Source organism: Coprinopsis cinerea (genome assembly GCF_000182895.1).
Source record: "Coprinopsis cinerea okayama7#130 chromosome 2 map unlocalized cont3.2, whole genome shotgun sequence".
In the NCBI taxonomy this organism is placed as follows: domain Eukaryota; kingdom Fungi; phylum Basidiomycota; class Agaricomycetes; order Agaricales; family Psathyrellaceae; genus Coprinopsis; species Coprinopsis cinerea.
Genome location: NW_003307543.1, coordinates 477,429 through 492,423, shown reverse-complemented (window position 1 = coordinate 492,423; position 14,995 = coordinate 477,429). Strand labels below are relative to the sequence as shown.

The window sequence follows — 14,995 nt, the reverse complement described above, 5'->3', positions numbered from 1 at the left end:
CGCCTTGGTGCGAAGTTTTGGTTGGCAGGAGATTAGTGGGAAACCGTGCGCCACACTCCTAGACTTGGCCTTTTCCGGCGAGAGCCCCTCTGAGGCGCAGTTTAATGTATCTCATAAGGTGGGTCTGTGCAGCTGCTAGAGAGTCAGGTGCTCGTGGCGCGAATTCTTTTGACAGGAGTTGGAAACAGCGTCGGCGGCGGCGCATCTCCCAAGAAGGGCCTCTTTCCCGCCTTTCACAGAAGCTTAGCGATGGTAGAACATTCAAGGTTACTAACTGAACCGATTCGTCTGTTGCTTTTCAAGTGGGTTCAATAACCGACTCCCACTATTACACAGCGGGATCCATATGCCCGGAAGCAGAGTACGAGTCAGAAGGACTTTCCCCGAGTTCGAAAAACACGTTGGTCAAAGAGAGAGGCCTGTTATCAATGACTCCATAATTTGGCTATCGATCATAATCGAGGCGTATCTCGCCGATGTATGCCCTCAAAGGCCAACCTAAGGGGCGAGTGCGGGCGTACGCCCGCTCTCGCCCGCAAGGTGCCCATCGATGGGTTCCACTATCGATTCCGTTAGCCCTAGGCCCTGGCTTGCAAAAGGTCTCCGCTGCATGATGTTGCTTTCCGGTTTCGTAGGATTCTGACTGTGTTCTATAGAAAAGACGTATCGGTAGTTGTTAGCTTTGGTAGTAGTAGGGGCGGGGATTGAAATAAACAAAGGCTTTCTCTCTCATGCCGATCGCTTAAAACTCGTTAAATGAAAGGTGCGTTGATTTTGGAGAAGAAGAGAATCCGAGTGACGAAAGCGAAGTCTCTTTCAAAAATCAAAGCGGTTTCATTCATTTCGATAACGACCAGAACGGCAACGGAAGTTTAAGGCTTGCATCGCGACAAAGGTCCGGGGGAGAGAGGTCTGATTCTTTCAGCAACGTGTATCTCATATCTGAAGTTGACTCAGGCCAAGACCACCCACATTTCTGATGAGAGTGTCCCGAGTCGATCGGATTTGGCTCGGGCTGAAGTCTACTCACACATATATCATCGATCCTGAGGAATGGATAAGATGAAAGACATTCACGGGTGGTATCAAAGTCGAGAGAATGGAAGATTTCTCGTTCGAGTAGGTGAGCACACCAGCTGACATCCCGTTGATGGTACCGTGATATGTAAAGGACTGCGCAGACTCTGTAATGGTCAGACATCAGAGGCTTCACTTGCCTAGGCAATTCGAAATTGTACTTTGGCTCGAGAAAGCCATTTTCCTACTTGCTACGAAGGTTCAAGTGGTTTTCCTTTTTCTGTAGGCAATGGGTATCGTCATTCTTCCCGAGAACTTCGAACGTTGGGACTTCAGATCATTGATAATTTCGGGATTTTCAATGCCAATCGTCGATCCAACTCTGGGGATTATCGCAGTAAGGTATTTCTAGCATGTAGACAAACCTTTTATTGGTGGAAGTAGATCAGAGCTGAGAGCAACGGGCTAGCTTCCAACTTCGAGCAGATATATGCAATGGATTGGAGGTAGAAAGACTGGAGTGCGCATCCACATGGGTCGACGTGCTGCTTCCATATATCACCACATTAGAAGATAGGTGATTATACTACCACTAGATTATCTCGACTGATTTGAACGTGGACACCATTCCAAACAAGAAGGTTTGCATACACCTACAGACTTGAGCACCTTTCCTTGACCGACGGTGTTCTGAATAGGAAACCGGCGCTCCGTGCATCACAGATGGCCACCCAATAGGGCCGTTGTTATTCCCGACAACAGGTACGCCAACGCCGACGACGATCAATGGCGGTGATAGGAGCTGTGGTAGGCAGGCCTCGGTCGTCACGATGTCCACTCACAAATGGCGACGGATCGACGACAGACCAAAGTTTCCCTGCCCAAAGCTTGCGACGTGACCACGTTATTCGGTCCAACCCAGCCTCGCAAATCTCAAGAAAGGGTCACCTTCAACTTTAACACCTGGAAAAAGATAAATTGGAAGTCGGGGGATTCTTGTTTTGGAAAATGATTGACGCCCAATCATTCAAAGGAGGTGCTCCGATGGTCTCCGGTGGCCTTGAATCTCTGCGACAAGGTACAGCAATTCGCGTGGCCTCCACCGAGATGCAAGTTGGACTGGTTCATGTTGAGAAATCCCTCTGCCAATAGCCGAGAGAGATCTTTTTGTAAGAGTGTTTCATGGTCAATTGAGGGCGGTGTGTTTCGCCCCTCCAAGCCCCTATCATACAAGTTACGGCTAGGCCTGTCGAGGAGTTCTCAGCAGAACAATGGGAGTTCTATCTCTGAATCCAGCCTGTATTACCTTTCGTCACTTGCGTATACGTACACACAGCGAAAGGACAAAAGACTCGCGGTCGTCTTCCATCAGTGGTAGCTTTCCTGATAATTGACAGGGACCTACAAAATCAGTCCAAGCTCATACACTCGCATGTGCTGAAGTATGTCCATCAATCCTGATACTGATTAGATACGAGAGTGGATTTCATTACAACTCACCCTCGTCATTAATAGAACTGCTTGTGAGATCAACGCCATGGCGAGTCGAATCAGGTCATCCCTACCTGACGCTCTGGACAAATTGAAAGCCTTAAGATCGATCTGGGAGAATAGCGACCCTGAGCAATCTCAACTTTACCAGAAGTAAATGGACGTACCGGTGTAGCGAGCAACAATGGAAATCTTATTGTTTCCCGCCTATCACCAGCTTTGTTCTCCTGATATGGTATAACCGCCGACCGCCTGGGAGCGCAACCCCGACTTTCACAGAATTACGAGCAGAACTCCGTTACGGTGGGATCGTGAATTGTTGTATTTTCATGAGAAGAGCGTATACATGCCGACGGGTTTTGTCGAATGTCATAAACTCGTCCGATACACGGTATAACGGCCAGAGTCGACGATGGGAGCGAACTCCAGAGTGAACTTGACCCAAGCTTGTCTCCATCTCCGATGTCATTCTCGGTTCCACCATCGGAGAGGATGATTTATCACCTCAGCCTGTGGTCAGCTATGTCGATAGTAATGAAATACCTGTCTTCGCCTGCTAGTGGTCTGACTTCTCTGTGATGGATGACGGGAGTTGACTCATCTTTTATGTTCTCACTAGAAAGTTGTTAGAAGCTTCTTCAATTGTGGAATCAGGTGAGGAGGACGAGAGTGAGAAGCGCGCATGCTCAGCATCGACATGCTGAATCGAAGCCAGATCAGAACATGAAATGTCAGCCCAGTGTCGCGTTCCGCGAAAGAGATTGTCAGCGTGAGATTTCATGAGACTGTCGGGAAGTTAGAACAGCGCGCAAGTAGGCCATTTAAAGGAGACGCATTGTCAAATGGATATAAAGAGATAGCCTGAACATTTAGACTATGTCTGTGTCCATATGATAGAGAAATGCAATTGTGCAAAGAGTAACAGAATCAGACGGCATGGCTTGTCGTTGTCCGCTGACAGGGTTGACAGAGCATCCAGACATTGGAGCTCAGCTAGTCTTCCATCCCAGAGAGTAACACTGGCAGCGAATACGAAGGCCACGAGATGGTTAAAGATTGGCTCGAGCAAAGTTCTGGGCTTCCTAGATTGTCAAGGGAAGATCTTTTCCGTGAGCTGGCCGAGAGGGAGTTGCGATAGACAGCGATGGCTTGTTTAGAGTTGATTTATGTTCAAGTCAGTTGGAGGGAATACAAGCCCTAGTCGTCGTCTTGGCCTTGGAACAGACCCTTTTCGAAGACTCAGGCAGGAGAAAGCGGCACGTGGACGTACAAGGCCCTGATCATGTGATCGTGTCGGAATCGTGGACGCGTCCGCGATTCGGATTTTCCTCAGCTTCTTCTGTCCCTTCCTTTAATCTTGGTGTCCGCTTCTGCCACGCTCGTCCTCCATCGGACGGCTAGGGCATAGTGCCAATTCCTCGAATTCAGTCACCGTTTACCCAGGATCTGTCTCCTCAAATGCGCCATCAAAGAAAGATGAACAGACTTATCGACGGGCGACACACTAAAGTCTGACAAGAACTGCGCAGCGTACAGAAGCTTTGGTCGACTTCTTTTCATGTAGTTCCCGTGTAACGCGCACATGGAAACAACATTTAGGTTCTGAACGTTCTTCGGTCCATTGCTTTCGGATTCTCGGAGTCTGAGTGTGTATGGAGTCCCGGGCGTCATTCGCTCTGACGACAAAGCACGCTGATGGGGAGAAAGAGGTATGCCGAAGTCTTGCCAACTATTCATGTACCGTCTTTAACGAAACAATAGTCATCTCCGTGTGTAGTCGTGTTGACACGTCCGGGGTCTTGAAATTCAAATCAATCAATCAGCTACGCGCCAGGAGCGACGTTTTCGCTCTTCTAACCCCCAACTCTACGAGTCGCGATCATGCAAACTGTGGTAATGGAAAGGAGAGCTCGCCTCACTCCGCACATCAGTGCAAAGCAATTTGCAATGCCGTCAGTTTGCTACCAGCGCACTGGATTCATGACACGTTCACTCCAAATTTGAATCAAACCAACACCGGCTCCAAGACATTTCCGAACTAGAATGGGAACTTCGAAATATTCAGGCATGTTCTCTTTGTCTCGGGAGAACTGGCTAATCCGAGTTGACACTTTCCTTATGTCGCAGCAGTATCTGGCCCAATGCCGGCCCCACTGTCAACCTGAACTCGAACGAACCGAGTCAACTTACGATACTGCGAGCGTTTGCAACCAGAACCCAATTATGATGACATGGGATAGCGGTGACCATCCCCCTAGTCCCACCATACCAGTTCACTTCCCTTAAAGTGTCCCATCTTTCAAATGAAAAAGGTTAATACTGCTAACTTCCGAACATTTAGGTAGCATCGGAAATGACTCCCTCGCTCAAACCCATCTCGGCCTCTCGAACCTGAAGGGACCTCGTCAATGCAGCTATGTGTCTCGTAGGGTCCTTGGATCTCGCCAGTGAACCACTCGGCTACGAATCTATGAATATCTACTCTGAGGTCTGGTGCGCCTTCCTGCCGCAGCGTTATCGACCCGTGTGTCCTTGATCCGCGCTTCTTCAGATCATAACCCTGGTCCAAGCCCTTGGTAGGCCTCTTGCGAGTGTGCAGTCGAATATCACCACATAGAATGCCATCTCTTGTTCGCCTCCCAGCATAGAGGTCTTTCGAGGTGAGCTTGTCCATAAGGTGACTCCTATCGTGACCTTCTAGGGGCTTACACCGTTAGAACCTTATCCTTGGATGCCTGCTACCTATCGGTGATCGACTCAACGCCTGCTTCTCTGGAACTTCGCACCCCGTTTCATCTACCAGTGCGATTATGGGCTCTTCGCGGTATTTACTGTCGGATATCAGGTACAAGGCCCTGGGTAATCCCGCCCGTTTGTTTCATATCTCAATTCAAAAGCAGCGCTCGCGACCTTCGATTATCTCTACACCTTTACCAACAAGGGTCCAGGGTCATCTTGACCTAAACCTGGCGTGACACCCTTTGCTGCGAACAGCACGAGGCGTTGCTATATCGGCGTGTGTTTACCCAGCCTGTGTTAAAGATAGGACCGCCATGCTTTTGCTCCAGTCGGTGCTAACGGGCATGGTGGGCAATATGATGTGAGTTTCAATCATTCATCATGATCCACGACAATATACATCTATCATATCCTAGGAAAGCTTCCATCGGGTTGCCATGAAATGGACCATCTTATCGGAACGTGCTTACCCTTTATGATTAGGCGCTCGTTCAGACACGAGTGCGTTGTGGAGTTGCCGCTTGCGAACATGGAAATCGTTTAAAGGTAAGTAGAGGTTGCCTTTCCTTTGGTACTAGGGAACAAGTCATTGCTTCTTTACGGTTCCTTTTACGGTTCGTTACTCGGGAGTCAGATCACTCGCGAGGCTACATGGTCCACCCTCTCGCCCTGCGAGCCGGGAGCGCACACAAGCACCCGTGGCCCGTGAGCTGAGAGGGCACATGGAGGGATCACTATTCGCCATTGGAAAACGTCGCGGAGCGAAAGGTGAGTAGGACGACAAGGCAACGTTACCGTTGAGGATACATCCCCTTTCCAGACTCCTGGCCGGTGTTCAAATCTGCTGGTGCATCTTCTCGAAGATGACGAAATGTGGTCTGCAGGGCTCGTTGCCTCATGACCAGGTCGCTCTGCAGACGTACTATCCTGAGCTATCGGTGATCGAGTTTTGCTTCTTTCACTGAGCTCTGAATGCCTGTCGCAACGCACAGAATTTGGTCCTGTTTCCGACTTGGCCTCGTGTCCGCGTGTGCTTCTCACAGGGTAACCGGACTTCCTTTACAGATAAGGGTGGCGACTTGGATCGTGAATCGCGACGTGCTGACTCTTGCGTGTTGTGCTAGGTGCCATGAAGGAGGAGCATGAAACCTCTTGCAGTCGTCCTTGAATAGGAGGGAAGCCCGAATGACAGGGTTCAGTGGTCGACATTCACCAATGGTGCGCCCTCTATTTATATGTGTGCACCTGTAACATTCTCCCTCGGACTCTCCGGTCTTTCATCTGGCATGAACACGGCGGTCCCTCGTTTCTTTGCTGGTCCCGATTCCCATTCACTCTTCACCCACGATCCATCCCAGCTTCTCATGAACGGTGTCATTTCAAACACAGGCGTGGAACTGTGTCCCAAATCTCTGTCCTCACAGGCATGAAGCCATCGGTTAACCGATGTTGGCCGATACATATTCGCCAAACCTCATAGAACTTCGAAGAGTTGGCCATTTGATCAAAGCTACCCAGTAGATAAGATAAGATCGAAGCGCTATAGCATCCGCGGTCATCGCCTCGTCAGAGATTCTGTGCCCGTTCCTTTACCTCATCACCGTCCCATAGAGCACCCTAGATGAAAGATCATGGATGGGTACCTGCCTCCAGAGATTCTATGCCAAATCTTAGCATATGCCGTTGCCCCAAGGAACAAGGACGGCACGCAGATTACCGCTGCAGACCCCTTCGAACTCGCCCAGTATCGTTGCGTTTCCAAACACTGGGATCAGACTGCACTCAGCACCACGACCCTCTGGACAAGTCTACGATTGGATTTTGGATCGCTCCGCCCCGCCTCTCTCCCTCACGGCCTCGTTTCCTTCACCGACAACTGGTTTCGTCGTGCAGGCCCTTCGAAACCGCCATTGCTATTGGAAGTCATCGACGACAGACGCAGGGAGCACACATTTTCCGCTCATAGCGCCAAATTCCAGCGAGAAGTTGTGGAGGAGATAACAGCCATTCTACTCAACCCCAACCGCAACTGGTACGAATGGCGATTCGACTCTGACGTCGTCCAACGATGTTTCCTAGGATTGGAGCAGCGCGGGTTCCGAGAGATGCTCAGGAACCTCATCTTGAAGCCAAACACCAACCTGCCGCTGTTGTCCCTCGTATCAACCTACATGGGCAAACCGACCTTGCCAACAGTGTCGGAAGAAGCGCGCCGCCCCTTTTACGCCGACTTGGTTGAGGATGTATTCCCTCTAACCCGATTATCCATAGCCAACTCTTTCGGACGGTGGTTTTACGTGTACGTCCCCATCCCCCGTAGCCTCCGTTACCTCCGCCTCTCCGGAGGCATCAGCTTCCCCATAAACAGGGTCCTCACACTTCCGGCATTGGAGGAATTGGTGGTGGAAGGAAACACAAGCGACATGATGGGTCTCGACTTTAAGTTCGAGGAGCACATAAGAACCACACAGCCCATACCCAACCGATCCATCCAACGACTCGTATTCATCGGCGAAGGGGGCACAAGCTTCGCCTCCGCCTTTCTCAATAGAGGCACGTTCCCATCCTTGCAGCTCTTCCGCCTCTGTGGAGACACCAAGATCTCAATCTGGCTGCCCGACATCGTCCGCCGTTTCTGCTTGCGCAGCTTTGGCGAGGGTCGACCGCCTCATTCGTTCTGCCTTTCGCTGGAGGGGAGTAAGTCGAGTTCCAAGGACCACGAGAAGCTCTTGGCAGAGTTTTATGGGAGGATCAGTCATCTCCATTTGAGAGATCCCGACGTTTTGTTGGAGGGTGACCACGATATGTTGCGGGATCTGGGACAATCCCTGGAGGCAGTCGTTTGTGCCCAGCCGAGTATCAGCGATCACTTTAACAGTGAACTCGACGACGAACTCCTTGCGTACAGGACGGCTGTCTGGAGGAAAGCCTTGGATTCGTTGTGTTGGTTTCGGGGACCGAGGAAGGGCAAGATCTCCTTCCACATCCCGGACACGAAGGAAAACGTTGCCATTGCGGCGGGACTGGTAGTATGTGATGGGGTAGAGGTGAGGTGTGCGTCGAGCTACGAGTTGAAAGTCATCTTGGAAAGCGGCGGACTATAATACATAGATCTCAGCTACCAAGCGAGTCGTGTTTCGTCATAGAATGCGAAATACATGGGTGTGCACAGAAATGAAGTACAGCTTTTGGCAAGGTAACGAAAATGTACCATCGTCCATGGACAACTTAGGGCATCATGCATAACGACGAACAGTATAAACGACCCACCAGACAACACCACCTCCACAGCGGAACATACTGAACACCGAAAAATCATATGTACATTCGCGAGAACAACAAAGCGATCTAAAATTCAAATAACAAGAAAATGGCGATAACAAGAGCAATAATTCATGATGGTCATGACGATGACGAATGTGGCAGGATGTGGATGGCAGATGAAGACGAATGGTGAACGACAACAAGAAAGAGCGGCGACGAAAGTGTACAGAAACATGGATGCGAGAGTCTGAGGACGGTGTGAAAAGGAACAATGAGCGAGAGCCATGCAAATGACTACAGTCCGCCTAATTGAAGAACCCGGACCCAGGGAACAGATCACTCTCCTCCATATCATCCCCTCCCTTCTTGTCCTTCTTCCCCTGTTCCCCACCAGTCCGACTGGAGCTCACACTCAAGCCACTCTCCAACTCTCCAGCATTCTCAAACGGATTCACGTCCTCTTCTTCCATACCACCGCTCACGCTCATACCAACGTTGCTGGTACTGCGAGGAGCGGTGTTGCTGGAGCTCCCTCCTTGAACGAACCCAACGACCCCTTCCTCCTCATCACTGCTATCATCAACGCTGTACCCTCCTCCCGCTCGACCCTGGAAAACGTGGCTCTTCATGTTCAGCTCCGTACTCGTCATCATCCTCTCCTGTGCAGCGGCCGCAGTCGTAGGCGGCGACATCGAAGGAAACCCAGCCGGTCCAGCGGCAGGTGGAGACCGCGAAAAGGTCACAGATCCAGACAGACCCCTATTTCGTTGAATGAAGGCGTTGATCGGCACAGGTACTTGTGACTGTCCATGACTTCCTTGCCGCTGATGTTGCGGTCGTTGCTGCTGGACATGCTGAGGAATCGGGGGAGCTGGTCTTCCACCGGCACCACCCACCGCATGACTGCGCTGCTGGGATGTAGTTGGGTCATCATCGGCATACATGTCGTCCTCCTCTCCACCATCGACGAAACTCCTCTTGAATGGGTCAACTTCTCCGTCTTGAGGACTCTCCTCATCGCTGGAGAACGGCGGTGTGAGGTTGGAGGCTACAAGCGGTTGAGTCCGTCGATCAGAAGCGACAAGGGGTGCTTTGGCAGTGGACGAACTGAACGATGATATCCGATGATGCTGTGGTTGATGCTGTTGCGGCGCATGGGATGGTGAAGGTCTCTGCGGCTGGTGTTGCGTTGAAGACTGAGGCTTAGCGGATCGTTGACCACGTTGAGTTTGCTGCTGCGTTCCTCCGGAAGCACCACCGGCAGCATTGGCTGCACGGTTGGCGGTCTCGGGTTCGAACTGTGAAGAGGGTCAGAGCACTGCATCAATCGAGGAAACAATAACGACATACGATGATGAAGACCTCCTCTTTTCTTCTATCTCCCGTATCCTTGTCAATGCAGTAGCACAGGTAGAGAGTGTCAGCGCTAGAGGTAGGTAAAATTAGGCTGGGGAACCAGAGCATAACAATGGAAGCTACGCACGTATCCTTGACTAGTCCAACACAGAATAGACCGACCAAGCCCGTGGTACCCGCAGCGAGGACAGCAGCTCCGAGGGCCTCATTCGGTGCTCCCAAGGTATGCGCAACAAAGAGATAGGTGCTGAGAGCAAATGGGAAGGTCAGCACTAAAGGCGAGATCGTCAACAGCGTCAGAGGTTCTGCAGGACGACGGTCAGTATCATACGTAGCCAAATGATCCAGAGGTTTAAACATACCTTCTTTGGCAACCCTTCTGCCACCCATCCCCCTTCCTCGAGCATTTTGGCCGCCATTCACGAGTACCCTAGATCTCCTAGCACTCGCCATGAAAGGATCCCCAGTTAGCCCAGCGTAGACCAACGCGTATGCGCTTAGGGCAGTCGTCACTCCATCAATGTAACCCACTATCCAGCGAATCCCTGGCATAATGATCGGGACGATTCGCACTGGAAGATAGACAGGCAGCCGCTGAAGTGCGATGGTGAGCAAGGTGAGGAATCGGATTGACGTAAGGATGAGAGCTGAGAGTACGATCGTCCCAAGCGAGGGTCCAGTTGAGCGGAAGAGTGCACTGTGAATCGTGTGTGTCGATGTTGGAGGTGGCGGCGGGAGTGACGGACTACGCAAAGTGGAAGGAAAGTGATTAGTCAGGCACCTGTGATGAGGGAAGGAGAACGTACTCTGCAAAGTACCAAGCACCAATGACGCCGGCGGTGGTCATCCGTAGCAGACCACGAGCGACGCCCCAAGTCCACAACCAAATGCCGACAGCTCCAGCGATACACCAATTAGCCCAGGTATGGACATGCCATTCCCAGCCTGTCGACTTTCCGGGGCCTCCGGTGGAGTAGCCAATCAACAAGAGGCGGAAGATAAGGGTAAGGAATGGTAACGAGGCCAGGAGCATTGCGAGGAGGATGGCAGGCGACAACGCCAGAAGGAATGGGTTTGTCATGAGAAGATGAGTTGTGAGTGTCAGTGTCGAAGAGGTCGTGTGCAGGCGATGAGGAAGATCGAGAAGGCGTCGACCGGTGTAGATTGCGAGAATCAGGGGGATAATTGAGAAGAGTCGAAGTCTATAGTAAATCAGTTGGTGTCATTCATGAGCAAAGGCCATTGGTGGAAATGAAGGAACACTCACCCAACAGTCTCACCCCAGGTTGGGTCTGTTCCCTCCTCCCACATGAAACTCCCAATAAACGCCCATAATGAAGAGATCAGTAAGGTAACTGGTACGAACACAGAGGTGGCTATCATCACTGGTTTGACAAATATCTGGAGCAGGAAGATGTGGACGTAAGCAACGCCGGCGGCAAGGATAGTGAGAATGGTCAATAGCGGGACCGTATGCAATAAAGTAACATAAGGTAGAACTCGCTTTGGCACGCCAGGCGGTGTCCGTGCTGCGAACAATAAAATAATGGCTGAGATGACACATATCGTGACACCTGCGAGCCAAAGGGAAGTCCAGACGGAATCGTTGTGTTTCCTTCTGCCGCGGGGAAGATGGCGAGGGTCAGGTAATGAGAAGACGTCTAATGGCCTCGTGCGGCCGTCTCTGGGGAGAAGAGACTCGGTGAGGGACAGTGACTGCGGCTCGTGCGCTTGCGTCCTCGGCGGAGGCGGTATGGGATGGTGCTGCCGATGAGACTGGCGATGTTGGTGCTGTGGTTTCCTCGACGATGGACCGCCAAACAGGTCTTCTGGCGGTGCCGAGTCTGAAGAGCTCGACGTCGCTGGAGACGGCGACCGCACTGGACGAGGCGTTGGTGCCGCAATGTGGAGCGATGGCGAGGCGGCCAAATGCGCCAGCCAACCCTTTGGCGAACCCATATGGCTGCTCCCGCTCAAACTGGCATTGTCGTCGTCTGCAACGATGAGAGGCGCCCTCTGCTGCTGCTCACGCGACTGGAAACCATGTCTCCCGGTTCGTTCATCTTCGTCTAACCGCAAATAAGGATCGTCGTCGTCTTCATCGTCTCTTTGCACCGTTGTAGGTCGTCGAGCTGTCGATTCTGATGCGCCACTATCTCTTAGATTCAAATGGGGGTCGTCGAGGTCATAGTCGTCTAACAAAGCGCTGTCGGGGCCATGTCCGCCTCGTGAACCGTCGTCTGTGCTGAAGGAGAAGAACATCGGGTGGGACGACGAGGACAGCATGCTGGCATCTGGCGGCCGCTGCTGCCTGTTGAGGTATTGGGAGGCATATGCGGCAAACGACGCAGCCATCCCGAGTCGTAGTTGAAGTGGAAATTGCGGTTAACGCTTAGCAGAGAATGAACGCAACTAGTCAACCTCGATCAACTCGATACAGCGACCATAACCGTCATAACACGACCATACACGGCACAGCCACACGACGTCACTCTGACTGCCTGCCGGCTGCGACTCTCTCAGCCACGACCTCCATTTACGTTCAGGAAATACTCGTCTTGGGCACCGTGGGCTCAGAACCAGTAACCCTCTAAAAATACAAGGAAAGTGGAACCAGAGACTGCTTATCTGGCCCCATGTGCCGATGCCTGGGAACAATTAGGCGACGAGGTCCAGGCGACGAAACGACAAAAATGGGCAGCACTTCTACGTCTATGCAGCTTGTGAGAACTCGCTGTATCTGTAGTTACACACTCAAAAGTCCCAGAAGACGTGGAAGAACTCCATCCTCGCCATCAATGTTGGGCGCTTATGTGCAACACCTCCATTTGTAGGTCATGGAACTCCCAGCCGTCTTTCGTGGTCGGCGAACTAGCACTCGGAAACGTTTCTGGCACAAGTAAGACCGACGTCCACGCAAATTCACTCTAGGATTGACGCTGAGTTTGGTTGCGGGGACCTCAAGGCCTCATGCCGTGGCTGGGTCCTTGGGCTTGGTTTGTTTGTTTGATCATGGTCGGCGTTTTCCGCGGCTTGCCGGTCGGCACGACGCTTTCGTGGGGCGTTTGGAAAGCCAGCCCGGGCAGGGTTCGCTGTTGACCACGATGTTGTCGTCGTTTTCTCCACGATAAGCTCTTTGCTCAGCGTTTATGCCTCTCTTTGAAGGACGGCTGTGATCTCATGAAATAGGCCATATCATGGACTTGGCTGGGCCTTTATCCAATCCAGTTGAGATTTACCTTTGTACAGGCTGACATCCGCAAAGGTCGCTAACAGGCGTCAGAACAAGGTAAGTTCTGATTCAGAGTTAACTCTGGAATTGGAGTTCACGAACTGGTTCTCTTCAGCAGTACATCGAAATCTCTTGATCTCCGTTTCTCCCAAATCTCCAATCTCGATGACCGAGCACAGAAGTCATGCTTCGACGTTACGGGAGTTTCACGATCCAACTCAGAGACTCTAATCTCCACCCGTTCTATCTCGCAATTTGAGAATCTCCCGCCGGCGTACAAAGAGTCACAAAGTAATCGCCGGATTGCCTTCAATGACAGCGACATGATCAGCGACGTAACTTGAGGCACAAGGTGCATCGCTCACCGCTAACATCCGACGTTCAGGGATCTTTAACTAAACAATTCCTCAACCAATCGAACAACCTCTCCGCTTGTTATTTTGCCAATCGGCCTCGCATACCACGGCTAACCTGCTTCTGCTCATCTCCGACTTATGCAGCAGGAGGTTGTGGCCGAGAGCTACATACATCCCCTCGAATTGTAAATATCCCCCAGCTTCCATGGAAGGCTCTCGGGTCTCCGGCGACTTCATACACATAATGTGCCTCACGAAGCACCCACGCCCATCCCGCTCCATGACAGGCAGGTGAATGCCGAACTACCCAGCACTAAATCCCTGTGAGTGCCAGATCTATCCTATGGATCGTAATGCCGACGTCTCTTGGCCGTTCCATCTCGCTAAGCAGATGTAATAGAGATTCTCTCTTCCAAAGCAGCAAACACACGACCTGCCTTCTCGCCGCTGCAATGCATCCCATGGAATGAAATCCTATTCCGACGCAAATTCCGATGTCGACGTAACTTATGTCGTGCTACCTACCACTTTACGGGGGGGTAAAAGTCAAGTTACTCAAGGGCCAATTAATCGATCTACTCTTCTATACTTACGATTCGCCGGTCTTCCAAGTAATCCCCCTTGATTACCGAAACCTTCGAAGCGGACGGATAACTCATCGATCCACCGAGTGAGTAACCTTGTGGCCCGTGGCGACACCCCCGAGCCTGGTCTGTTGCCTCCCCGACAACACGCGTAGCTCGACCTGGAGGAACAAGGAACTCGGACCTCCACGAAAGGTAAGCCCGGCCGAAGCTCGTCATGGGTCTCTCGGGATGGTCGTGTTGAGGCACGTACGGATAAAGTGGGAATGTTGAACTCAGTCTCCTATCGTAGGTCGGGATTTGGGGGGATTGACATTGCAGTGACAATAATTTCGATCTTTTTCATTCCCCGAGCCGAGTTGGGACAAGAGCGCACATCTCCAGCTGGCCATCCAATCTCAATCAACTAACCATTCCCCAGAATTCCGACTTTCTACCGGCGACGGAAACAGTTGGCCTTTTTCTGAGCCTACGTGCAAAGGGCTGACTATGCTCGGAGACTAGTGCTCTCTGGCGTCGTCTAAAAAAGCACCCGGGATTCGAGAACGCCTTCCCAGAAGCTCCGTGATGTTCACGAAACAAAAGCGGACGGGCGCTTAATGGATAAACGCCAGCAGTGTACCACGCGGGTTCTCACAGATTCAGATATTTCTGCTCCAGGCGCCCGTACAGAGGAAGGCTGATCCAGCTGAACTGTACAAGCTGCACAGATAGCAAGTGTCGTGAACAGCAAGTACGAGCCCCTATTTTTCCTTATCTTATCTTATCGCTTTCATCGCTTTTATCACCTTTTCTTTATTCTCATTTTTGCTCGTATTCTCGACACGGACACTTTCTCCCATGGAACACTGCCTCGTTATGCCCTTCGCCCTACGTCTTATTGTTCTCTCCATTCTTGCACTGCCTCGTTACTCCGTTATTGTTTCTTCGCTCTTCGCGCAGCCTTCGCGCAGCCT

The 14,995-nt window shown here is 51.5% G+C and overlaps 2 protein-coding genes across 2 annotated transcripts; one reads left to right on the top strand and one right to left on the bottom strand.

Annotated features, from left to right (window-relative positions):
- Positions 1 to 6,878: 6,878 nt before the first annotated feature.
- Positions 6,879 to 8,351, top strand: CC1G_10092 (hypothetical protein; the record flags this gene model as incomplete). The annotated part of the gene is made up of 1 exon (XM_001832821.1): positions 6,879 to 8,351. The coding sequence occupies one exon, from the start codon at positions 6,879 to 6,881 to the stop codon at positions 8,349 to 8,351; it is 1,473 nt and encodes a 490-aa protein (XP_001832873.1).
- A 465-nt stretch (positions 8,352 to 8,816) lies between these two features.
- On the bottom strand, positions 8,817 to 12,222 carry CC1G_10091 (hypothetical protein; the record flags this gene model as incomplete). The annotated part of the gene is made up of 7 exons (XM_001832820.2): positions 8,817 to 9,559; positions 9,620 to 9,809; positions 9,862 to 9,937; positions 9,995 to 10,139; positions 10,230 to 10,612; positions 10,674 to 11,069; positions 11,135 to 12,222. The coding sequence occupies 7 exons, from the start codon at positions 12,220 to 12,222 to the stop codon at positions 8,817 to 8,819; spliced, it is 3,021 nt and encodes a 1,006-aa protein (XP_001832872.2).
- Between the last annotated feature and the right edge of the window lie 2,773 nt (positions 12,223 to 14,995).